This window comes from Crotalus tigris, unplaced genomic scaffold (assembly GCF_016545835.1).
Source record: "Crotalus tigris isolate CLP2741 ecotype Arizona unplaced genomic scaffold, ASM1654583v1 scf7180000017607.2124824, whole genome shotgun sequence".
NCBI lineage: Eukaryota > Metazoa > Chordata > Lepidosauria > Squamata > Viperidae > Crotalus > Crotalus tigris.
In genome coordinates this window covers 1,388,418-1,413,857 of record NW_024096509.1, presented here as the reverse complement: position 1 = coordinate 1,413,857, position 25,440 = coordinate 1,388,418, and the positions used below count along the sequence as shown (strand labels likewise).

The 25,440-nt window shown below is 37.9% G+C and overlaps 1 protein-coding gene across 1 annotated transcript; it reads left to right on the top strand.

The window, feature by feature from the left end:
* LOC120298350 (vitelline membrane outer layer protein 1-like) lies at window positions 1-24,024 on the top strand. The gene is made up of 4 exons (XM_039322031.1): window positions 1-172; window positions 16,726-16,918; window positions 20,710-20,813; window positions 22,527-24,024. Exons 2-4 carry the CDS (start codon window positions 16,748-16,750, stop codon window positions 22,825-22,827), a joined length of 576 nt encoding a protein of 191 aa, XP_039177965.1. The 5' UTR covers window positions 1-172; window positions 16,726-16,747; the 3' UTR covers window positions 22,828-24,024.
* The last annotated feature ends 1,416 nt before the right edge of the window (window positions 24,025-25,440 follow it).

Below are 25,440 nucleotides of genomic sequence, written 5' to 3'. Positions count from 1 at the left end.
GTCAGCTGTTGGCTAGATGACACTGTCTTTTAGGGGTTTAGTTTTATAAGCCATGCAAATAACATTGATAGGCATATATTGAACAAATTCAGGCCTTTGAAATGCTTTTCAGATGAAACTCTGCTTCTTGATTTTCCAACTTAAGAAATCTGGATTGCCATCGTTGGACCAGGTAGGTGCTCAGTCTCACCTAAGATGATTGCAGGACCTGATTAATCATTCCCCTGTTACTCGCCCTTTCCTTCAACATAAGCCTTGATAGATGCTTCCTGTGTCAACTGGTCTATCAACACCAGCCTTTTCCTTTGAGGAATTGTTCCCTGCTCATTAGTCTCTGTATCTTTCCTTTGCACACAAGAAAGTCTTCCATTCCCCTTAACCCCTCACCTCCCATTATCTTCTTTGACACTAACACAGACCCTTTCTTTTTTATTTTTGTATTTTCATTGCTAGGATTAAAGTTACTTAATGGGTTTAACAGGCTACCATTAAATCAACTTCAAGATTAATAAAGGGAATAGCAACTGTTGATCAGCAGACAATATGGGGCAGCCACAAGTGGCTGGAGGAAAGAGGTGTGCCAAGGCTGTGACTAGAACAGAATGAAGTGCTGGAAGACATCTACTCTGACAGGATTATGATGGTTTGGTTTGGAAAACCTCAGTTTTGAACTGAAATGAGAAGACGTGAATACAAGGCGAATTTATTCCATGGGAGGAAGAGGAGGCTGTTCCTGCACTCAGGAAGGGAATGGTGGCTCAAATTGGTGAAGGGTCGAGTAAAAGTTTGGGCATAATGAGTACTCTCTAAAAACAAGTCACTATCTCCTGATTTCTAAGCTGGCATTTTAACCACTATACCAAACTGAAGTTCTGAAATACAAGCTTGCTTTGACAACAATTCTAATGGTCATGACTGGGACTGCACAACCAGAGAGCATTTACCTCCCTATCTGGATGGAAGTAGGTAGTTATAGTTGCTAGCCATGGATGTTTTCTATTCACCAAAAAATTATTAAGTTCCAATGGGGATGAAAAAAATGACCTTTTTGCTTTTTGGCGCATTAGTCATGTCTAATGAACTGGATCGGATCCTCAAACATATATTGCTTCCTTGTGGAATAAAATAAATAGACTCATTCACAATATTCTTATGTTCTAAGTAGTTTTGGCTTTATGGTGTACATGCCTCAGGTCTGCACATGGATGAGCCAAAAGTTCTGGAGGTTATTATCCAGATAATCTCTCAAAAGATTATCATTGAATATTTTTTTCCCAATGTCACAACTGAGCTGGTCATTGATTAACACACAGTGATTTGATCCAATTTAATATGGCTTATTAGTTTAGGCATAGCATGCAACATAGTCACTGTTGTGTTAACCCAAGTTTCATAGATAAATCCAACTTTAGTTTAGCCATTCCAAAACTGGCATAGAAAATACTGTGCATTTATATAACAGAAGATAGTTCAGCTGCTAACACATAGGAAAGGTCAATATTTACCAGCTGTGATGGCTGCTGTTACCCCAAATGAATCTGTCCCAAATTCCCCTCCAATCTTGTATGTTAATCAAAGCACTTTTGTTGGTCTTAAGAACTACTAAAACAACCAAGCTTAGAGAGCTCCACAACAACTAAAATGCCATTGAGGAACGTGAGGGAGAATTGTCCGTCTTTTATTCCAGCAATTTTTTTTCTGCAAAAAATGAAATCAAGAAGACACTGAGACTCAAAAGGAGAAAAAAAATAGCAACACTTTATTCATTTAATTAAATCCTTTCATAGATAAAAAAAATATCTAGATTTGTTCTAATAAGAAGGGAACATTTTAGATATTTTGTAGCTGATCAGAAATAAATAATCCTCATACATGAGGGTCCCAAATCTATAGAAAGATGTATATTTTGTATAGATTGTAAATACCTTATTTATTAAATTTGTATGCCATCCATCTCTCTAACAAGTGACTCTGAAATAACAAATGAAATCTTTTACAGTCATAGACTAACATATATTGTAAAAATGGTCACTAAAATGTATGCCTTGATTCAGAGGAAGCAGGATTTGTACTATATTTTAAAATTATTATGCCTGTTAAAAAATCAAAATATTTGGTATTACAATATTGATATGATACGATATAATATGAATATAAAGATAATATGGGAATATGGGTTAAAATAAGTGAAGAACAAATAATAGTACCTTATATTGCAGCCTAACAGGATTGTTTTTCTGTACAAAAATTTCAAACATGCATTAATGGAGATGGGGAACTATTCAGTGGCAACACTGATACAACAGGACTGAATGATGTGAAATTTCTCTGTTGTGCTTGAACTAGAAGTTAGTTGAATTCCAAGGAGTGGCTTGCATTTTGATGGTTTGTTGAAGTGAACATTATCAATAATTAAATGTGGAACCAAAAATGGTATGAGCCTTTAGCTCTTGGATTAGATGGCAAAAATGAAATAAAAGAATACAAAGAGAAAAATGAGTCTTCTTTTTAAAAAAAGTTTTAATTACAATAAAAGGCAATACAAATTAAAGAGAAAAATAGAAAGAGGGAATAAAAGGTAAAACAGAGAAAAAAGAAAGAAAAAATAGGAGAAATTAAAAAAAAAACTAAGAAAGTGATTTCCCATCCTCATCATGGCTCCTAAGCAACTTGTTGGTTGGGTGTATTGATGGTCAGAGAGACATAGGGTCATCTTTCCCCTTTAAAAGTGATATATTGTGGATCTTGAGATTGTGATTGTATAAGGCTCTAGCAATAAATAATGGGGGTGGGTAGGAAGGAAAGCATATTTTCCAGAAAGTTAATGATGGGCTCATAACACTAATCTTTAAAACGTTGTTGTTTAGAAGCACTAGTGGAAATATGAACACATTTAACAAATGCATCAATACCAGGACCAGATGGATTACACCCCAAGGTTCTCAAGGAACTGGCAGATGTGATCTCAGAAACATTGAACTATATTTTTCAAAGATCCTGGAATACTGGGAACTACCAGAGGACTGGAAAAGAGCTGATGTAGTTCCCATTTTCAAAAAAGGTCAGCCTGACCTCAATACCTGGGAAGATTCTGGAAAAGATAATCAAACAACAAATCAGAGAACACCTAGAGCCAAATAAAGTCATTACTAAAAGCCAACATGGGTTTGTCAAAAACAGATCATGCCAGACAAATCTTATCGCATTCTTTGACCAAGTGACAAAATTAGTGGACCAGAGGAATACTGTGGATATAATTTATTTGGACTTCAGTAAGGCATTTGATAAAGTAGATCACAACCTACTACTTGATAAGATAGAAAAATGTGGGTTAGATAGTATCACCACCAGATGGATCCATAGCTGTCTGACCGGCCGTACTCTGCATGTGGTCCTCAATGGAACCGCATCTACATGGAGGGAAGTGTGTAGTGGGGTGTAGTGTTCTAGGCCCAGTGCTTTTCAACATCTTCATCAACTATTTGGACAAGGGATAGATGGGGAACTCATCAGATCTGCAGATGACACCAAGCTGGCAAGAATAGCCAACAATCCAGAAGATAAGCTTAAGATACAGAAGGATCTGGACAGACCTGAACATTGGGCACTATCTAACAAAATGAAATTCAATGGTGAAAAAAGTAAGGTTTTACATTTGGCAAGAAAAACCAAATGTACAGGTATAGTATAGGTGGTTCCTTGCTCAATAGTAGTAACTATGAGAGGGATCTTGGAATCCTAGTGGACAATCACTTAAATATGAACCAGCAGTGTGTTGCAGCTGCCAAAAAAGCTAACATGGTGCTAGCCTGCATTAACAGAGGGATAGAATCAAGATCACATGAAGTATTAATACCACTTTACAATGCCTTGGTAATTACTGCATCCAGTTTTGGTCACCACAATGTAAAAAAGATGTTGAGACTCTAGAAAGAGTACAGAGAAGAGCAACAAAATGATTATGAGAGTGGAGGCTAAAACATATAAGGAACAGTTGCTGGAACTGGGTATGTCTAGTTTAATGAAGAGAAGGACGAGGGGGGACATGATAGCAGTGGTCCAATATCTCAGGGGCTGCCACAAAGAAGAGGGAGAAAAGCTATTCTCCAAAGCACCTGAAGGCAGGACAAGAAGCAACGGATGGAAACTAATCAAGGAGAGAAGCAACTTAGAACTAAAGAGAAACTTCCTGACAATTAGAACAATTAACCAGAAAAATCTGCCTCCAGAAGTGGTGAATGCTCCAACACTGGAAGTTTTTAAGAAGAGACTGGACAGCCATTTGTCTGAAATGGTATAGGGTTTCCTGCCTGAGCAGGGGGTTGGACTCGATGACCTCCAAAGTCCCTTCCAACTTCTTTATTATTATTATTATGCATCATCAGACAGTCAGCCAGATGTTCAGACTGGATTTGGCATTTTGTCTACCTATCGAGTCCTTACCCAGGACCTGGGATAGGCAGATGTGGATGTTTGATGGTATTACAGATATCATTTCAGGATGGAAGCAGTTCCTAGTAAGGCCGCCTTTGCAATTGACTAATAGCGAATTTGTCGATGCCAATGGTGTTCAAGTGGTGCTCCAGTTGTTTGGGGATTGCACCCAAGGAGCCTATTACTATTGGTACTACCCTTGCTTGCTTTTGCCACAGTCTTTCTATTTCTATTTGTAGGTCTTTGTATTTTGTTATCTTCTCCAGTTCTTTCTCGTCTATTTTGCTGTCTCCAGGCACTGCCACGTCCACTATCCAGACTTTTTTGTCTTTCTTATCGACAATTGTTAAGTCTGGGGTGTTATGTTGCAGGTGCTTGTCTGTTTGAATTCTGAAGTCCCAGAGCAGTTTAATTTTATCATTTTCTCTGACTTTCTCTATTTTATGATCCCACCAGTTTTTGCTTACAGGCAAATGATATTTTTTGCAGATCTTTCAATGCACCATTGTTGCTACTTTGTCATGCCGCTGCTTGTAGTCAATCTGTGCAATCTTCTTGCAACAGCTTATCAAGTGGTTCACTGTTTCTTCAGCTTCTTTGCATAGGCGACACTTAGTGTCTGTTGCTGTCTTCTCAATTTTGACTTAATATGCATTTGTCCTTAAGGCTTGGTCTTGTGCAGCCAGAATTAGTCCCTTGGTCTCTTTCTTCAATTTTCCTGCTCTTAGCCATTGCCAGGTCTTGTTATTATCTGCTTTCCCAGCTATTTTTTTAATGTATTGGCCATGTAGTGCTTTGTCTCCCCATGCCTTTATTCTGTTCTTCATTTGGTCTTTCTTGTAGGCCAGTTTGGTCTCTCAATTAGTCAGTAAGATGATGATGATGATGATTATTATATTCCAGTTCTATAATAGTTTTAATTTCATGTGTTCAATCAGTTGGATGGACCCTATTTGTGGTTTTAGTAGAAGGTGCAGATCACTGGGGTAGAGCCCAAGAAAAAAGATATTTTCTTCCCAAAGCAATACATGCTATCTTACTTTAAAAAAATGTATGCTTCATGCTCCCTTTTGTAGGACAAGAACTTCAAAGGACCAGTCATTTTAAAAAGGAGCCCTTGTACCTAATTGTATGTTTAATAGAGGTGATATTGTTTTCTTTAAGATTGTTTTAATGTTCTTTTGTATGTTGCCAAGGATTAATCTGAATGACCATTTAATAGAATTAAAAATAATCTAAAAGATATATCAGTGGATAATTCAAAGGCTTTTCAATTTTTACATTTTCTCTCTCTCTCTGTCTTAAGAGGCTGTAGAGATTACTGCTGATTATGTCATTAAACTGAGCTGAAGTAAAATGTTTTACTTTTTCAGTGAGTATCAAAGAATTTATTTTGATTCTCAAAATGGGAAAAGAACCTGATTTTGAGGCAGCCTTAAGGAACAAAGTGTATACCTTAAGATTCTGCATTTTGTTCCTCTCCATCCCTAGAAAACACACATGCATGGACACACACATACACACACACACACACACACACACACACAGGTAGAGAGAAAGAGGGGGGAGGGAGGGAGTGAGTGAGAGAGAGAGATAATCAATGAGGTACAGGAATCATCTGTAACCCAGAGACCAAGAACTGCCTAGGTAGAAATGCACATTTAAAAATAATTACTGAGATTTAAACAGAAATGTATCAAATCCCAGGGAAGTTGGTTCCAGATGACCACTTGGCTGCTTACTTCATTATTTGAATGCTAAACTGCTCCTGTGTGCTTTTCCTTCTTAAAAGCCATTAAAGGCAGATGTGCTGATGTCAATCAAGTAGTGATGTGCTTCTGGGCTGTATGGCCACAATCTAGTTTAATGACAAGTGAGGCAATCCAAAATAATAAACAATAATAAATATATAGTCAAGGATAAAGCACTACCAATGGAAATGTAGTAAAGTAAATGATCTCTATACTGAGATCATTACAGACCAAATTGAATAAAATTATTAGACAAAATATAATCTAAAAAGCATCTTCAAACCAATGAAGAAAATCTAAGAAATCATTCCATTACACATAGATGACAGAAATCCATTTTAATTAACTGGACTTTACCACATACCCTGTAGTTGTGGACAGGTATATATTGGAATCACAAAATATAGCATTAATATTCTATTACTACTACTACATTCAAATCAGAAGGACCTTCCAAGGTATTTCTGGGGTGAAAGGATTAGCTGGTGACATCACCATTGCCCAGGGGATGCCCAAGGGGAGCCCTTTCATGTCCCTGTTATTTTCCCACTGGTGGTACCTATTTATCTACTTATTTGCAAGGGCAGGAGCTGGGGCAAATTTATAGCTGCTCATTCCATCACGTGGGGTTTCAAACGGCTGAGCTGTCGACATCTCAGTGGTCTTTTGACTTGGTGTTCTAACCACATGAGCCACTGTAGCCCTTTGAAATATTCTATTAAATGTATATGAAAGGCATTGCCTTTTCAGTAGAGGCTGAACATTCAGTAATGGAACATGTACTGATTCATAATAGACAGAAAATCCAATTCAAAACGCATAAATATTGGCAACTACTTCAGACCATGACATGAGATAACACATAGAAACTACTGAGATATATAACATTCCCACAGCTTGAACAAGAAGAAAGGGAATTTGAAAGTCAACAAAATTTGGATCCCAACTTTACATTACACCAAGATTAAACAGCCCTTAATTAACCAACTGCAAAAGAGTCTATGGAAGCTTCACATACAAGAAAACCAATCAGTAGGTATTTCAAAGAGAGGTCTATCAGGAATTAATTCTCTTAGAATTTCCTCAAAATAAACCAATTTGAAGCTTACCTGGACCAAAAAACCAACTAGGAACCAGCTTTTTCAGATTCTGGTGACATGGACAACTCTTTGTCTGTTCAACTGAAAAATCAATCAGAATGCCCAGAATCTGTAACAGATTACCCAGATACAAATGCAAAGCTTAGTAAGTCAGTAGCCTGTCAACTCTTGACAAGTATGCTATGGAGGAGATCACTTTGCCTTTGTAGATGCCAACCAGAATATTAGCCTAGAAACCCACCACAACTTTCTAAAAACTAGATCATCCTTATGATGAATTCAAATCCTTCCTGTAACTCATTCCTTTCCAAAATCAAGTGGTTTGTTCTCCCTTTTAATTAAAGCTGAAAACGGTAGATTTAGGTAGGAACAGAGCATAGGGAATCCTGTTCTTCAGAACAGTCCCACATTTTTCTGCAGGTATCTGAAGAGATTGTAAGTAGGTTTGCACAGTGCTATTTGGACCAAAGGTTAAAAGGGGGTCAGAATTAGGAAAGTTTGACTCAGATGACATAACTAGGGGGAAATATTTTTGTATAAAAAAAAGTTAAAATCTGAGTTGGAAAAGTCCATTTAGGTCAGTGAAACCAATCTTTGTTTAGTGCAGGAATGCAAATCAAAGCACCTCAAACAGATGACCATCTAATTCATCTTGAATACATTCATTAAAAGGGAATCACCACCTTCATACACTATTGAGCTTCTGATAGTGTTTAGAAGTTTCTTCTAATATGTACTTGGAATCTACCTTCCTAGAATTGATATCCATTGCTTCTCTTATCACAAAGAGACTCATCTGTATTAAAAGAACACAGAATAAGGGGAAGTAACTTCAAAAGGATGCACAAGTAGTCAAAAAGTACTTTATCCCCTGAGAAAAAGTTTCATATACAAAAGCTGGTACAGGATCTTTCTCTGTTATCAGCATGCCAGTCTATGTGGGAGCTGTCTCTTATAATATCTTTCTACTGGCTAATCTGTTCTCACTCTGCAGTATGAGATAACTTTGTCCAAGAGTAGGAGGAGAAGACCTGGTTGTTCCATTAAGTGTGAAAAAAGAAGTGAAATGCCCATATTCAGTGTCGGAGTCCCTGTACTTGTTATGGCAGAATTTCTGGGAAAATCTCAAAGATATCCAGCTTTTGTTTCTCCTGATGTTGTCTTTAGAGAATTTATTAATCCAGGGGGGAAAACCCACACAGCAGTCTGGCAATATAACTTACTCTTTGGAACTAAGAGGACTGTAGGTTTCCCTTTCTTTTAATAGGTTCTAAGATGATGGGAGAACAATCTGCTAAAGCATAAGTATTCCCTGGAGCAGGTAAAGAAATGGAAGGGCTTAAGGAAGGGCTAAGCAAGGTACAGAAAGCTTGAAGATCATGGTTTCTGGAATTCTTTTGGACCCCTAATTAAGGGTGGGGGAGGATGGAGTTGACAACATGCTGAGCTGCTGTTCCACTATTTCTTTCTTGGGATATATTGAGAGAATATTATCTGAATATTTTTCTCTGCAGCTCCTGGCGGAATCTGGATAATTTTTGAACTAAAATTTCCTCCCTAACCCACACAACATTTGGTCCTATTTTAGTTAAGAGAATGGAATTGGAAGGGGAGCACACACACAAAAAATCATTCTCTATTTGAGAAGTATGCATGACTTTTTGTGACACGGGGGAAAACTTGACATTTGTATGAAATTTCGCATTTATGTGAAGCCAAGTGAATCACAAACAGACTCTGCTGAGGGAAATGTGGGATATAAGAAGCTCAACAGCAAACAATCCCTTTGGTGATGATGTTTTATCTGTTTCTGAAGAAGTGACACCTGGAAATCTCTTTCCTTAAATAATTATCCCTTTCTAAGCATTACAAAGCAGTGCTTTGCGAGGTTTGATAGTTGTGTCCTCCTCAAGGTTCAGCAAAGCTGCTCTTACAGCTCATCAGCATATGCACAGACACCCATTTCCTGGGACTGCTCCTTAAAGATGAAGCAGCCTCAGTGTTTTGTGGCAAATAATTTGGTTCACATTTCGGAAAGTGACTTTTCAAATGCTTTGCATAATCCTAGTAGTGCTTTTAACTGTTTAAAGAGCTTCGTAAGTATGCTTTCCTTGTCATGTAAGTTCTGTTAAATGCAGTAAAAGACACGGGGATCATACTAAGTGCCACTACTGATATATTCTTTGGTCCCCACCTTTACATGTTCACCCCAGGTATTAATCTAATCTTGGATATTATGGTGGGGTTTCCAAAAACTTAAAAACTAAGGCTGAAATTTCATGATATTAATACATCTTAACAATTTCTGTAGAAACATGTAAGAATTCAGTAAGAAATTAAGTTTGCAAATCCCCCCCCAAAACACCTCGTGATAATTCAGCAGTTTTTGTGAAATTAAGACACTGGTCATTCAGAGACCAGATAGCTTTATTAGTTACTCTGGAATGAAGATCTCATGTGATCTGCAAATTAACCATGAGTTGATAACAGACATAGATTATGTATGGACAATTACAGTGAAATCTGGCCATTAACTGAAACGGTGTAAAATTTTATATCTATTTGTACAAATATGAGAAGCCCACAAGAAGGGTAAGAAAAATTACACACACAGAGAGATCTTCTTGTTTTGCTGTGATTTTATTTCTCCTTTTGCCATTGTTTTATAATATATATTGTATATTATATAATATATTAATTATTATTATAGTGAATAATAATAATGACGTTCTAGAGATGCCATTAATAGTATGGTAGGCATATAAATATTATAAGTTAATGGCACCTGACCTATCTATATTTAGCCATGACTGGGAACCTTGAGATTCTATGTCATGAAATACTTGTACATGAATTATAGTTGTATGAGCAGTTATGGTCTTTTGCAAACCTTCCACCAAGAACATTCAGTCATAAGGAAAATCCAGAAGGTGAAATCATGCTTTCCTTTATTCTACTCAATCAGCATGTAAACAAGATTCTAGCTGAGAATTTTATCACAATCCCATAATAATCATTGTATTAGCAACAATGTAATACATTGGAAAGATGGAAAGATATGGAAGAATACATGAATGGTGTTGGTGTAGTTCAGATTTAGTGGAAGTAATTTTCTCTTTCCCCTTTCACTTAATTTCTTTTACTAACAATGTCTTGATTACTAACAACTTTCTCTTCTTTCCTTAAAGTTGTCCATTTTGAAAAGAAGTAATCTTTTCCATCAGTTCAAACCAGTTTTACACATTTATCCATAAATACATATATTTGTGTAATATACTTTACATGTGCGTGCGTTCTTTCCATCAACAAACATATACCATAAAGTTTTCTCCTATTTAGAAGTTTCACAATGGCCAGCTGAAAAGCAAAAACCTCCTGACCTTCCACAAGAGCTTGAACATCTGGCTCTGCCAGTTGGCTTAGACCAGCGGTTCTCAACCTGTGGGTCAGGACCCCATTTGGGGTCGAACGACCATTTCACTGGGGTTGCCAAACAACGCAGTCCGCCATTTTTTTCCCCCTTTTCCTTAGCTGTGCTACTCCCTTTTATTCTATTGGCTTTTGAAAGCCAATAGAATAGACTCTCTTGAATAGAGTCTAATTCTATTGGCTTTCAAAAGCCAATAGGAATTGTCCAGGCTGTCTCTGCCCTGCTGAGCCCGCCAAAAGTCCCATTCTGCAAACGGTGCTGCACCAGTTGAGTAGTCCTTGACTTACGACCGGTTGGGGGTTGCGGCATTAAAAAGGTTGAGAACCACTGGCTTAGGCTCTAATGGGGGAATTTCAGACTGGACACAATTGATTGACAAATAACAGTTTCCACCTCCCCTCCTGTATATTATCCTCCCTTTCTCCCATTTTTTAGCTATAAGTTGTATTTTATTGTAAGTTTAATGTCATTTTATATATTTATTCATATGTTTATGGTTTCATTTTAATGTTGTAAGCTGCCCCAAATCGCCTTGCAGTGAGATGGCAGCAAACAAATTTAATGTCAGTGTTGTGAGACAGTCCAGAGAAGAAGCATAACCAGAAGTCCTAACTGATTTTATTGTAAGTTAACTGAACTTTGCAAGTCTGGAAGTACATCTCTTCCCCTTCTCTGTCCCAGGCCAAGAAAGTTGGATCTTTGGGGATCCCCAGGAGGCCTCAGGACACCCTTTAAAAAACTCTGGCCTAGACTAATGTAGTAGACTTAGTCATTCCACTAGTCAGCATTCCCTATTAATTGAAGGAACACAACCAGCTATTGTGCTATATGTGTTACCAGATGCTAGTTTACACCAGCATACTAATGCTATTCTATGCACATTAGACACTATAAATTACCTTGCAAACCCACCTACCACTCCCCAACTTCCCACCAGTCAGGAGGCACATATAGTGTACTAGCAACTTCAACATAAATTTAAATTTATGTTTAACTTAATGTAAATCAAATCAGTTAATGTGACTCCCCCTTTGTATTTTATATTTTGTTCTTCCATATTAATAGTTCAAACCGATTGAGCATATCTTGGAAAACTCCTAAGGTATCTAGTTGCTATATGAGCCTCCAGAAGTGGTGAATGCTCCAACACTGGAAATTTTTAAGAAGAGACTGGACAGCCATTTGTCTGAAATGGTATAGGGTTTCCTGCCTGAGCAGGGGGTTGGACTCGATGACCTCCAAGGTCCCTTCCAACATTATTATTATTATTATTATTATTATTATTATTATTATTATTATTATTATCGTCATTATCACTATCATTATCATTATTATCATTATTATTATTTTGTCTGAAAGCATGAAAGAATGGCTTCCCCAAACCCACAGGCTCACTTAGCATGCTAAAGCCAAAACTGGATTAACAAAGCACAATTGTTGCTTGCATATAACATACTATGACACCCTTCCATGCTTCCATATTATGCTCACATTCATACAACAGAGTAAGCCTATTACTAGATCTCACAACGTACTGAACCACAAAGAATTTTATTATGTTGTAGCACATTATACAACTCCAGTCAAAGAATTTATGGCACAAAGATAATTTAAAGCAGAGGTTTTCTGTAATGGAACACTAGGTAGAATTTAAAATGTTTTTGTATTTTAAGCCAAGCTGAGTTCCTGAAATTCAGCTGGGTAAAACATGATTAAATAATTAACACTATTCATGTGAAGTGCTCCACTGACACCATTCCTTATTTTAATGCTTCTTGCTCTTAAGGTCTGAAAATATTTTTAAATTGGTTGCAGATCAAATAATATTCAATTGTACATTTCATATAAATCAGCCTAAGCATTATATTGCCATTGTTATTTTAAATGCACTTTCAAAAGACTTCTAAGTTGCTATGTTGCCAGATTAATAGGAATTTTATCAAAGTGGAAGCATTTAAGCTATTTGGGAGTTTTCTATCCTAAATATGTAGCTTTTCTTTTATATTTTCCAAAACAGTGTAAATTAGTTAGCTCAGATCTTTAGTAAGAATGAAGCCAGCTACCACCTTTTATTGTTTTCATTTTTTAAGAAAAATGTTTTTATAATGGACGTAAAATGAAACTACAATATAGAGATAGATAATATTTTGCAGACTTGTGGTTTTGAGTGGGATTCCTTGTTGATTTTACCATGCCACTACAACATAAAAGATTCTTAAGAATTGTAGCAAATCATAGCTGCTTCTTTTCAAATGTTGAAAAATTTCAGTTCCTCACAATTTTTGCAAAATTAGTTTTTACCTTTCCCCACACACTTCTACTATAGATAAAACTCACAACACAAAAGGCAATCCTGATTAGCGGATGTTTTCTTTTTCATTTAATTACGGATGCCAGTGATGCACATGCACACAAACAATCACAAACAGAGAGCACTTCCCTCGCTTTACTCAGCAGAGGTTAGGAAAAAAAACCTCTAATGGAATCTCCCAGCATGGAATTTGTTCTTGTTATGTTGTTATATCATTTCATAAGCTAACATGCCCCACTTGCAATGCTGATCTGGCCCCACTGAAGAACAAAAGCTTCTCTGGCTTCTTAGTGCATTTGCTGGTGTTTCAAGCAAATTGGCATCACCCCCTCCCATCCCCTTGGTGGGAATGCTTTCAATTTCCCAAAGCAATGCAGTACATGAACTCTGTGTGTTTACTGTGAGGGATTAAAATTTATTTATTTCTCTTTCTATGAGGGAAAACAAAAGGGTCTTTGTTTAGTTCATGGAGTCTTGGAAACTCAAGATTCAGGCAGTAAACTCAGCAACAGGCAAGTTTAATTAAAAAAAAAAATACACTGATTATCTGGCATGCTCAACACTCAACCCTTGGCTGGCTTGGGCTCAGTAGTTGTTGGCTGAAATTTTCTTCTGCAAGGTCAAGCATTCCATACCATTTGTTTTTTTTTAAATCTAAGTAGGTGAGGACTATGGAGATTATATATTGCCTTTGAAGTACATTATTGCTGAGTGACAAATGGAATGGATGGTATGGCAAAACTCTCTCTCTCTCTCTCTCTCTCTCTCTCTCTCTCTCTCTCTCTCTCTCTCTCATTAGCTGTATATGTATACAGTGAAAGCTTCATTCAAAAGTGTGGTTCTGGTATGAGGCCTTCTATAACCTTATTGGTTACCCAGTCTCCTGGTTATTAAACATAAATTTGATGAACCCCTTTGTTGATATTTCATCAAACTAAATCTTAAATGGATTCCCTTACATACAATATATGCCCATAGAATATTGTACGTGATAGGCATCTGATTTCGACACTCATCCTGCCTCTCATCTTCTGGTTGATCTTCATCTATTCCTTTGTTAGCAAATTGCTTGTTCAAATAATGCTTGTTTATAGTTAATAATTACTGTGATAACTTCTCTTTTTAGAAACAATATATTTAGAAGCAATGTTCTAAAAGGAAATATGAGTTCCACAGGTGCAATTTTCAGATTGTCACGAGGCACAACAAGGAGTGATCCGACTTTTTGATCAGGCAGAGCAGAACCTTGTGTTCCTTGCTTGCAGATTTTATTTTAATCATTTCATGTTAACACTTTTAATGAACTGGGATCCCAAGTCTTTCCAGAGCCAAAGAATAGGATTGTAAAATAAATTGCCCAGGGGTACAATGTTTGGAAAGTTGCAATAAAATAACTAGACAGAGTCAGTTTTCATGAAATAAAAATGGCAGCCTGAATAAGGTTCTAAAGCAGGGATAGTCAACCTTGGCTATTTTATGACTCGTGGACTTCAACTCCCAGAATTCCTAAGCTGGCTCAGGAATTCTGGGAATTGAAGTCCACGAGTCATAAAAGAGCCAAGGTTGACTACCCCTGTTCTAAAGGGACAATGGAAATCCTCTGCCACATTCTGTTCAGCCAGTGCTCCTCACAAACACAGATTTCCTTCAAATGAAAATGATATTTGATTTTTGTCAGGACTGTAGAATATGAGGAATACTTTATATTCTTTTTCCACCGAGATGATAATTCTGATATATACATAACCCCAAACAGACTTTTTTTTCATTTTTTAAAAAGTTGTACAATAAACCAAGAGATCTGTTTAAATATGACATACTGTTTGGCATAGAGTGAAACTAGGTCTAAAATGGAAAAGCACCTAATGTTGTTTTGATGGCCAAGTTTGTTACAGCCAATTCACTGGTAAAAATGAGGTATCTCACTGGATAAAATGGCCTGATAAAATGAGAGATTGGGTCCAATACTTCTCCGTGGAATGTCACCAAGAGTGAGGTATTTGAGTCTGGCATTACTTCCCACAACGGTATTTCAAAACAAACAGAGACAACTTGAGATTCCTTCTCCAGAGTGAAGCAGTAATTCTGGCTTTGTAAGGTGTGGTGGAGAATGTGATCTGCAGGTTAAAATATCAACTCCACTTCATGAAGGGCTGGCCTTGTGCAGTTGGCATTAGATACCTGAAGAGTCAAGCATCAGCTTAGTAACCAAAAGACTGTGAGTTCTAGTCCTGTCTTAGACATGAAAGTCAGCTGGGTGACCTTGGGTAAATCACTCTTTCTCAGTCCAACCCACTTCACATGGTTGTAGTTGTGAGGAGGAGGAAGGAGTATTGTGTCTGTTCACCACCGTGAGTTATTAATGAAACAATAAAGGTGGGAAATAAATAAATAACCAAAATTATTACTGTATTTAACAATATAGCAGAGTTAGAAGGAATCTTGGAAGTCTTCTAGTCCAATCCCCTGCTCAAGAAAGAGATCCTATGCCATTTCAGACAAATGGTTGTCCAATCTCTTCTTAAAAACCTCCAGTGTTGGAGCAGTCACAATTTTTGGAAACAAGCCATTTCACTGATTAATTATTCAAACTGTCAGGAAATTTCTCCTTAGTTCTAGATTGCTTCTCTCCTTGGTTAGTTTCCATCCATTGTTTCTTGTTTTGCCTTCTATTGCTTTGGAAAATAAGTTGACCCCCTCTTCTCTGTGGCACAAATATTGGAACACTGCTATCATGTCACTCATACTCCTTTTCACTAAAGTAGATATACCCAATTCCTGCAATTATTCTTCATATGTTTTATCCTCCCACCTCTTATGATCCTTATTGTTCTTCTCTGCACTCTTTCCAGAGTCTCATAGTGAGCAAAACTGAAAACTGTATTTAAAGTGTGGTCTTATTAAGGCCTTATAAAGCATACTAACAGTTTGTGTGATCTTGATTCTATCCTTCTGTTAACTCAGCCTGGGATTGCATTGGCTTTTTTGCTGATGCTGCATACTGCTGGCTCATATTTAAGTGGCTGTCCACTACCACTCCAAGATCTCTCTTGCAGCTACTGCTATTAAGTGAAGTTTGACCTAATCTTTACGTGTACATTTGGTTTTTCTTGCCTAAGTGTAAAACCTTACTTTTTTCTCCATTAAATTTCATGTTGCTAGATAGGGCCAATTGTTTAAATCTGTCAAGATCCATCCAGATCTTAACCCTACCTTCTGGGATGTTGACTATCCCTGCCAGCTTGGTGTCGTCTGCAAATTTGATGAATTCCCCTTCTAATTCCTCATCTAAATTTTTTATGAAGATATTGAAGAGTACTGGGCCTAAAACAGAACTTTGGGTACCTCACTGCTTCCTTCCTTCTGTGTAGTTGCAATTCCATTAAGGACTATACATTGAATGCGGTGTGTCAGTGAGTTACAAATCCACCTAGTGGTGATGCTATCTATCCCACATTTTTCTATCTTCTCAAGAAGTTGTCATCTACTTTGTCAAATACCTTACTGAAATCCAACTATGTTCACAACATTTTGCTGGTCCATTAATTTAATCACTTTGTCAAAAAATGAAATAAGATTTTTTTGGCATGATCTGTTTTTGACAAACCCATGTTAGCTTCTGGTTATAACTTTGCTTGCTTCTAGGTGTTCAAAATTATTATTTCTTACAGTTACTATTCTTTAATGCTGTTTCCACAGTTACAGAGAGGACTACGTAGTAATGGAAAATTCCACCAGTATTGTGGTCTTCCTGATCCTCTCCTGCTGTCTCAGGGATGAAGGGGCAAAGGCTTATGAATCTACCCTCTTGGTGGAAAATGGAGGACCCTGGGGCTATTGGGGAAAAAAAGAATTTTGTCCAGACGGCCATGCTTCTGGTTTTGTACTGAAGGTAAACACAAATATAAACACTATACTTGTCCTTACTGTACCAGTTTTTTCCCTCAAACAGCTTTCTGATGAACAGCAAGTACCTCCCATTATACTGAAGCTTCTACAAAACTCTCTATGGTTCTCAGAGGCTTATACATTAATTAATGCTTTTGTTACTTAAAATTCAGAGAAGAGAAATTAGAGTAACTAGGGTCAATAAATCAAAAACCATAAAGGTAGGTAAGTTTAGTCCTAAAAAGATAAGACTGAGGGAGGAGATGATAGCATTCTTCAAACATTGAAAGGAGATTATGCAGATGATGGTCAAGTATTGTTCTGTGCCAGAGTGGAGGAAATGAAATAATGGCTTTAACAGGAAGGCAAATTTGGAATGAATCTATGGCTGGCATCCTTTGCACAAGTTGGGGATTGATTAGAATTCTAGTATTAGATTCTTGATTGATCTGATATATTCCTAGCTGGTACTTGGGAATTTTCTTAGGGATCTGACAGGCCATATTGCCATATGTCTTGCTGGTATTTAATCACAGAGACAATGAAGTGTAGGGTTAGGGTGATCTGAAAGATGGATACGGCTTCTATGAGTGAGTGGAATTCCTACTACCTTGAAGGAACCAGGGATGCATTCACTCTTAAAGAACCCAACTCCCAACCTGACTGCTGGACAATATATACTGAAATCCAATTTTCCCTTCTTAGAGAAGAGTTTAGAGAAGTTAGTAGAGCAAAAACTGCAGAAAAAAATCTTGGAGGAAGCAAATTATTTGATTCCCTCTGAGCTGAGCTCCAGAGTTGGCTGAAGGATAGAAACTGCATTAATCACTCTTGTGCAAGTCCTTCATCTGAACTTGGATGGAAAAATTGGGGACTCCTAGTCCAAGTCCTATTATACTTTTGCATTTGTTGTCATTATTCATGACATCTTTCTGGACTAACTAAAAGAGTGGCAAATAAGGAGGTATTGTTTTATAGTGGTTCTACTTCTTCCTGAACTAGTCGATGAGGAACTCAGTTATGATTTCCTGCACAAGTTGATGAGGAACTCAATTATGAATTTCTTTACTGCTGCTATGTGAGATGTCACATGCCTGGGGTTTTTTTCACACTTGTTATTGATTAACATCTTTATGAAAGCATCGAGAAAAATTATCCATTGCTGACAGAGAAGATCAGGGTTGAAATGAAGGGTTCTTAGTGCTGTCTGAGCTTTGATGTTTTTATGCAGACATTTCATTACTGATCAATGCTAGTATAGAATGGGTTTGCTCCCAATTTATATTCTAGTGACTTGCCCTGTCAGTGTTGCTGGGAGCAGCCTTGGTGGTTCTTTGTTTGGGCTGTTTACTGTTAGCTTCTTTGTCAGTTCCTCGATTGTGGTATTGCTTGCTTTTCGATTGCTGGTCTAACATTAATCTTGATGTTAAACTATGTACATCTGGATGTTGATTGTGAGTGGAGAGCTGCTTTGATGTTTTTGTTCCCCATTTAGCTTGTTGATTGTCTCTTTTGCAAGGTATGTAGATGTTTGTCTATGTCTATAAGCCTGTTGATGGTGCTTTGTCTGAATGCCAGGCTTCCAGGAATTCTCTACCATTTTTGAATTGGTTTGGTCTAGGATGCTCAAGTTTCCCAGTTAAAACTATAATTAAGTATAACCTTGTGATGTGAAAATTAAAGAGTTTTTACCATGTCTTCTGGCTGCTAGTGGGTGTTAACGGATGTGTTCTGCATCTATCAGTTCAGCTATAAGAATCTTTGATATGTGCATAATAACCAGTTATACATTTCTACCCCACAAATTGTAATAGTTGCCCTTACTTGTTCTTTGATAGTCATGACGGTTTGGTGGAACAAACAAAATAATAGAAAAACAAAAACTAACTAACTAACTAACTAACTAACTAACTAACTAACTATGCTCTGGCATTGGAACTGTTAGGTTTTTTATTGGCTCCTGTCATAGTCTTGGGTGGAATCACACTTCTGTAAAAGATTATGTCCAAATTTGAGACTTCTGGATTCAAAGATTCTGTGTCATCGGTAGATGGAATGAGATGTTTTTTTGAGAGTGTTCAGAAGTAATATAAATTTTACCCATTAGGTTTTAGGAAATATCACACATACTTTACAATATTTTGTAAAGTATGATCTCTGGCGGGCCCGAGACAGAGGTTATTCCTCTGTCTTGGTGCTACTTGACCTCTCAGTGGCTTTCGATACCATCGATCATGGTATCCTTTTGCGACGACTCGAAGGGGTGGGAGTGGGAGGCACTGTTTTATGGTGGTTCTCCTCCTACCTCTCTGGCCGGTCGCAATCAGTATTGGTGGGAGGGCAGAGGTCAACCCCGAGGCCCCTTGAATGCGGCGTGCCACAGGGGTCGGTCCTCTCTCCCCTCCTATTTAACATTTATATGAAGCCGCTGGGTGAGATCATCAGACAGCACGGGGTGAGGTTACATCAGTATGCTGATGATACCCAGTTATATATCTCCTCCCCAAGCTCTCTCAGTGAAGTGGCCGATGTGATGGGCTGTTGCCTTGAAGCCGTGAGGGTCTGGATGGGGGTTAACAGACTCAGGCTCAATCCTGACAAGACCGAGTGGCTTTGGATGTTGCCTCCCAAGGATCATGTCGACTGTCCAGTGTTGACTCTTGCGGGGGAAAATATACCCCCTTTGGAGCGGGTTCACAACTTGGGTGTCCTCCTTGATCCACAGCTGAATTTGGAACATTAATTGACGGCTGTGGCTGGGAGGACCTTTGCACAAGTTCGCCTGTTGCACCAGTTGCGACCCTACCTGGACCGAGAGGCTCTTCTTACAGTCACTCACGCTCTTGTCACCTCACGTTTGGACTACTGCAACGTGCTCTACATGGGGCTACCCTTGAAAAGTATTCGGAGACTACAGTTGGTCCAGAATGCAGCCGCGCGAGTGATAGTGGGTGCTCCTCGATACACCCACGTTACACCTATCCTCCATGAGCTGCACTGGTTGTCTATTGGTCTCTGGGTCCAATTCAAGGTGTTAGTCATTACCTTTAAAGCCCTATATGGCTCAGGGCCAGGCTATTTGCGAGACCACCTACTACCTCATAGTTCGGTTAGATCCCACAGGCTGGGCCTCCTTCAGGCCCCGTTGGCCAAGCAGTGCCATTTGGCGGGGCTGCGGAGGAGGGCCTTCTCTGTGATGGCGCCCACGCTTTGGAACCAGCTCCCCCCGGAGATTAGGACCGCTCCCACCCTGTTGGTCTTCCGTAAGCTACTTAAGACCTGGCTTTTCCGGCAGGCCTGGGGTTTATAAAACCTGACCCCTGGATGATTGTCTTTGTACTGTGGTTTTATTATGTTTTATGTGTTTTTTATTGTTAGCCACCCAGAGTCCTTCGGGAGTGGGGCGGCTTATAAATTTTAAAAGTAAATAAATAAATAAATTTTAATTGGAAAAATGGATAAAAAATGGTGTCTCTGAAAATCAGTGACTGTGCTACAAAATACTAAGGACACGACTTGGGGATATTTTGAAGGCTATAGATTAGTCCTGGGGAGATGCCTTCTGCTGAAGGACCACATAAAATCCATTTCTCTGTAGGATTTTGAAAAAGCAAATTAAATTAAAAATAAAATAGAACAGGTCTTTGGACAGAGCTTCACTCCTAGAGAAAAGGGCAATTTTCTCTAAGGTATCTCCACAGACTGCTTTAAAAAGGATGGTATCATTTTTAAAAGAAGTGTCTTAAAGTATGATAGTTATTTTGATCCAGTTTTTTCCCCTCTTTTCTCCACTAGGTTGAGCCATATCAAGGTGGCACAAGTCATGAGGATGATACATCCCTGAATGGCATACGCCTATTCTGTGATGATAAAAAGTTTATTTCATCTATTGTTGGGAAGTGAGTAGCATCTTAGCTTATGTACCAGAAACAAATTCCTTGTGTGTCCAATCACATTTTGCCAATAAAGAATATTCTATTCTATTCTATTCTATTCTATTCTATTCTATTCTATTCTATTCTATTCTATTCTATTCTATTCTATTCTATTTTGTTTTCTGAACTACCACCATCACTATTAAAACATGCATAATTGCAGCCATATTACCAATGTTAGTCAGGTATTGGTTGAATTAAATGAGAAAACATCCCAGTTATGTCAATCATATCACTGAGCTGGATTATGTATTAGGTCAACCACAGTTACAGTCCCTAGAACTATTTTCCACATGTTCTTTCTACATTGTGGGGGCCACAGCTCCCAGAATTCCTTCCAACCAACCGGGGCCACTCAGCTGGACAGTTGAAAGAGTCAGAATCCTGGTACATCTGTCACATATTAAATTGGGGAGGATTGTCTTACAAAATGATAAATCTGGAAGTATGCTTCCTCTTCAGCATCTTGATATGAAGTGTTATTGCTGTCAGTTCTTATCTATTTCAGATCATGTACTAGAATGAAAATTATCTAATATTTTGCTCCTCTTAAAATTGTAATATCCAGAATGGTAGCATATAAACAGATGAATTGGAACATTATAGATTTCATCTGAAACACAGCATCATTTTAAGCAAAATGAGACTCCTTTGTTTTTTGAGGTAGTACTTTGAATTCATTCATTTTTTTAAAATGCAGAGAAGATGGTTATTTTGTCACCCCAGCAAACTCTCTTCTTGTGAAAATAATACCTTATTTTCTTATAACTTATTAAATTAATTTGCTTTAAAAATTCTTTAAAAGAATTTCAGTGAAATATATGTGGAATATGAGTAGACTGCTGCTTCTCTGGTTTCTCATTAACCAGTGGAACAGCTGGCCTTCAGAAATCATGGGGGCTCCATCTCTGGAGGTTTTTAAGAAGAGGTTAGGCAGTCACTTATCTGAAATGGTATAGGTTCTCCTGCTTGAGCAAGGAGCTGGACTAGAAGACCTCCAAGGTTCCTTCCATATTCTATTCTATTCTATTCTATTCTATTCTGTTCTGTTCTGTTCTGTTCTGTTCTGTTCTGTTCTATTCTATTCTATTCTATTCTATTCTATTCTATTCTATTCTATTCTATTCTATTCTATTCTATTCTATTCTTTACTTCTAACAAAGCAAGGCTGCTAATAATTCTCTCCTAGAAAAATCTAGCCTGGTCAATTTCTCTGCCCACAAATTTGCTGGAGGATCTAAGAAATCTATTTCTTCTAAGCTCTGAATAAAACTTCAACAATTTACAGTACTCTCAGATGTGTGTTATTTGATTATCTCTTTAGATTTCACATCTGCACTCCCCATAGACAGACAGACAGATAACTTGCAAAGAAGCAAAAATAGAAATAAAAGCTCAGTTCCTGTCAGTAGCTGGTGGACTTGAATATCAAGAGTCATTTAAAAAATACTTATATCCACTGGAAACTGGGATTAAGAATAGATTATCACAGTTCCTTAGCTTTGAATTTACTGTGTTTTACAATAAAAATGAATGCCAGTTGATATTTTTTTTTGATCTACCAATTTTTTGACCCACCACTACAATAAATATATTATCTTGATTAGTCCTTCCGAAGTTTCTGTTGTCCACTTCTGGATAAGCTGCTCAAGCTAATACTAATGTTTTCTTTGGCAGATGGGGTGCCTGGTCTGATATAAAGTATTGCAGAGGAGACTCCAAACTTGTGGCTTTCTCCCTAAGAGTGGAACGACCTCAGGGGCCATCAGATGATACAGCAGCCAACAATATTCAGTTCAAGTGTAGTAATAATGAAATATTGGTAGGTAATTCCCATGACTGGGGAAAATTTGGTTTATGGAGTTCCTCCTGTGGTCCTGGAACTTATATATGTGGACTCCAGACAAAGATGGAAGTAATACAAGGAATGGAGGATGACACTGCATTGAATGATGTGAGGTTTTTCTGTTGTAGTTAACTCTACAGCAGATGCCAATATAATGTGCTTTTGTCAGGTAGCTTTATTAAACCTATTTCTATTAATTAAATATATATTCCCCTTTGTCTTCCAGGAGCTCAAATTCAGGCTCATCCTCAATTATGAAAGTTCACTCCATAAATTTGGACTAGTCACATTCTCTAGTCTAACCTATTTCAGAGATATGGTTGTGGGGAGAAATGGAAGAAGAAGTGCATTGTTCATTGCTTGGGGCCCCCAGAATAATATAGAATAATTAACCTAACTCATAAACAAATAAATAATTGAGAACCAATTTGATCTAGTTGTTAAGGCATCAGGCTGGAAACCAGCACATAGTGGGTTCTAGCACTACCATTGGCATGAAAGCTAACTGGATGACTTTGGGCCAGTCGCATTCTCTCAGCCCCACAATATCAGGTTTAAGTGACAAACCAGTCAATCAATTCCTTATTCAAATAATGGATCAACAATCAGTTGATCCAAAAAAGAGGATCTGCACTTGTGGGAAAAATGCTAGGAAGGAAAAATAATATTATTTGTTGATTGCATATTTCAAAGATAACATTTAAATATCATATCTCTGTATGTACAACAGTTGTAAATTCATATACTCTGTACTAGCTTTCCTATGTGCTAACTACCAGATATCATAGGTTACTATGCCAGGTATTTTTGATCACTATTAGAATTCCCAGTTAGATGGGTCTAAACCTTTCAATGGTATCTTGGTACTCATTATTAATTGGTTCTGGGAGTTGTGATGAGTACCACATCACATTTTCTCCATAAGTAATAATGTAGTTAGTCAAAAGGCAGTCAACACCAACATGTTATAGCTTGTGTGTTGAGTACTAAACAAACAATGAATACCGGGGACAAAAAAATTGCACCAAAATGCATTGAGTACCAAATTCGATGAGTTTCAAAGCAGTTGAGTACCAAAGTATCACTGTATACCGCAATGTGTTCCATGCTGCAGACTGGGAATGACCAAGATATAGATATCCTGATAATTAATTCCCAGGCCTTCAGTGTCAGGGTTTAAAGGATAAATTTAGGCTTGAGTAAAGTCCCAAGTCCCTTAACTTTTTTCCTTGGGGCAAATTGTAACTCTTAACTAATATAATAAAAGTCAATGCCATACTTCTGTCTCCATCTCTATCAAATGAAAATAAAGCTTGCTTTTATGTGCAATGCCTCAGCCCTTTATTTTCAAAAACTTATTTTCTGTTAAACTTCTTGGCCATGCTAGAATCCCATCTGTTGTAGCTCCCTATTTGGGTAGGTGAGTGATTCTTGGGCCAATCTCACTAAGCATACATGGTGTGGAGGTCTGTGGAGATGGTCTTGAAGAAAGAATTCAGTTACCATTGTGTAAACCTCAACTTAGCATGGGTAGACAGAATGAGGGAATGAAAAAGCAACTGGCACATATTTCCAATGGTTGCAGCATCTAGGTGTCACGTGATCACCATTTGTGACTTTCTGAGATGGCTTCCAACAAGCAAAGGCAATGAGGGAAGCCAGATTTCCCCAAGGATGATTCAAATCATAAATGCTGCAATTCATTTAACAAATGTGATTAAAAGGGTTGTAAAATAGGGCAATATTTACTTAACAATTGCTTTCTTTAGCAATGAATAATTGGTCCCAACTGTGATCATAAGTCAAAGACCATGTGTACTGTTCAGAAAATTTTTCTAGAGTTCTGAGTTTATTTGACCAATTACATTGTTTTATTTATGAACAAGAGCAGATTTTGTTTCTGCATTTTGCTTTCCACATATATTTTTAGTTTTTGGTAGAATACACAAAGTAAACTTGAGTACAACTTGAACTATATTATAATTCTGCTTCTTTCCTGATTGCACAAAGGACATGATCATGTGAAATTAAAAAGAAATTGATCCTGAAATGAGATTTTATTGGGTAGGACAGTAGAGCTTATATTAGGCCCACATCCAAAAATCAAATTAGGGCTTATTTTCAGACTAGGTCTTATTTTCAGGGAAACATGGTACATACTAACAGGTAATTGTCTTTTAAAAAAAATCAATAATCTTAAAATTTTACTTCATCTCCCTATACAACAAGATCTGCATAGAATTTTAGAATCAGAAGGATCATTTAGCTCAGATATGTCAGACACAAGGCCTGGGGGCCGGATGTGGCCCATGAAGTGGTTTCATGTGGCCCATGAAGCCATCCTGGAAACAGTGAGGGAATGGCCCCCTCTGCCTTGGCCCTGGCCCAGGCCAGCCGGGAACCAATATACAATTTTGTGGTGGCCATCTTGGCACTTGCTCTGGTGGACTGTGCCTTGGCATTTTCCCCGGTCCCATCCTCTTCTGCCAGAGACCCTCAGATCTGTCCCACTCCTGCCCAGGCCCCCATAGACACCCTTGACACGAATGATGTAGAACTGGCCACACCCATCCAGTAGGCTGCACCCACTCCATCCACGCCCACCCAGTAGGCTGCACTCACTCTGGCCACACACTCCCGACCCCCCCAGGGCAACCGCAATGCTGATGTGGCCCTTAGTGAAATTGAGTTTATCATCCCTGATTTAGCTAATGAAATCTATTTTTCTGCTCAACACATAGATCC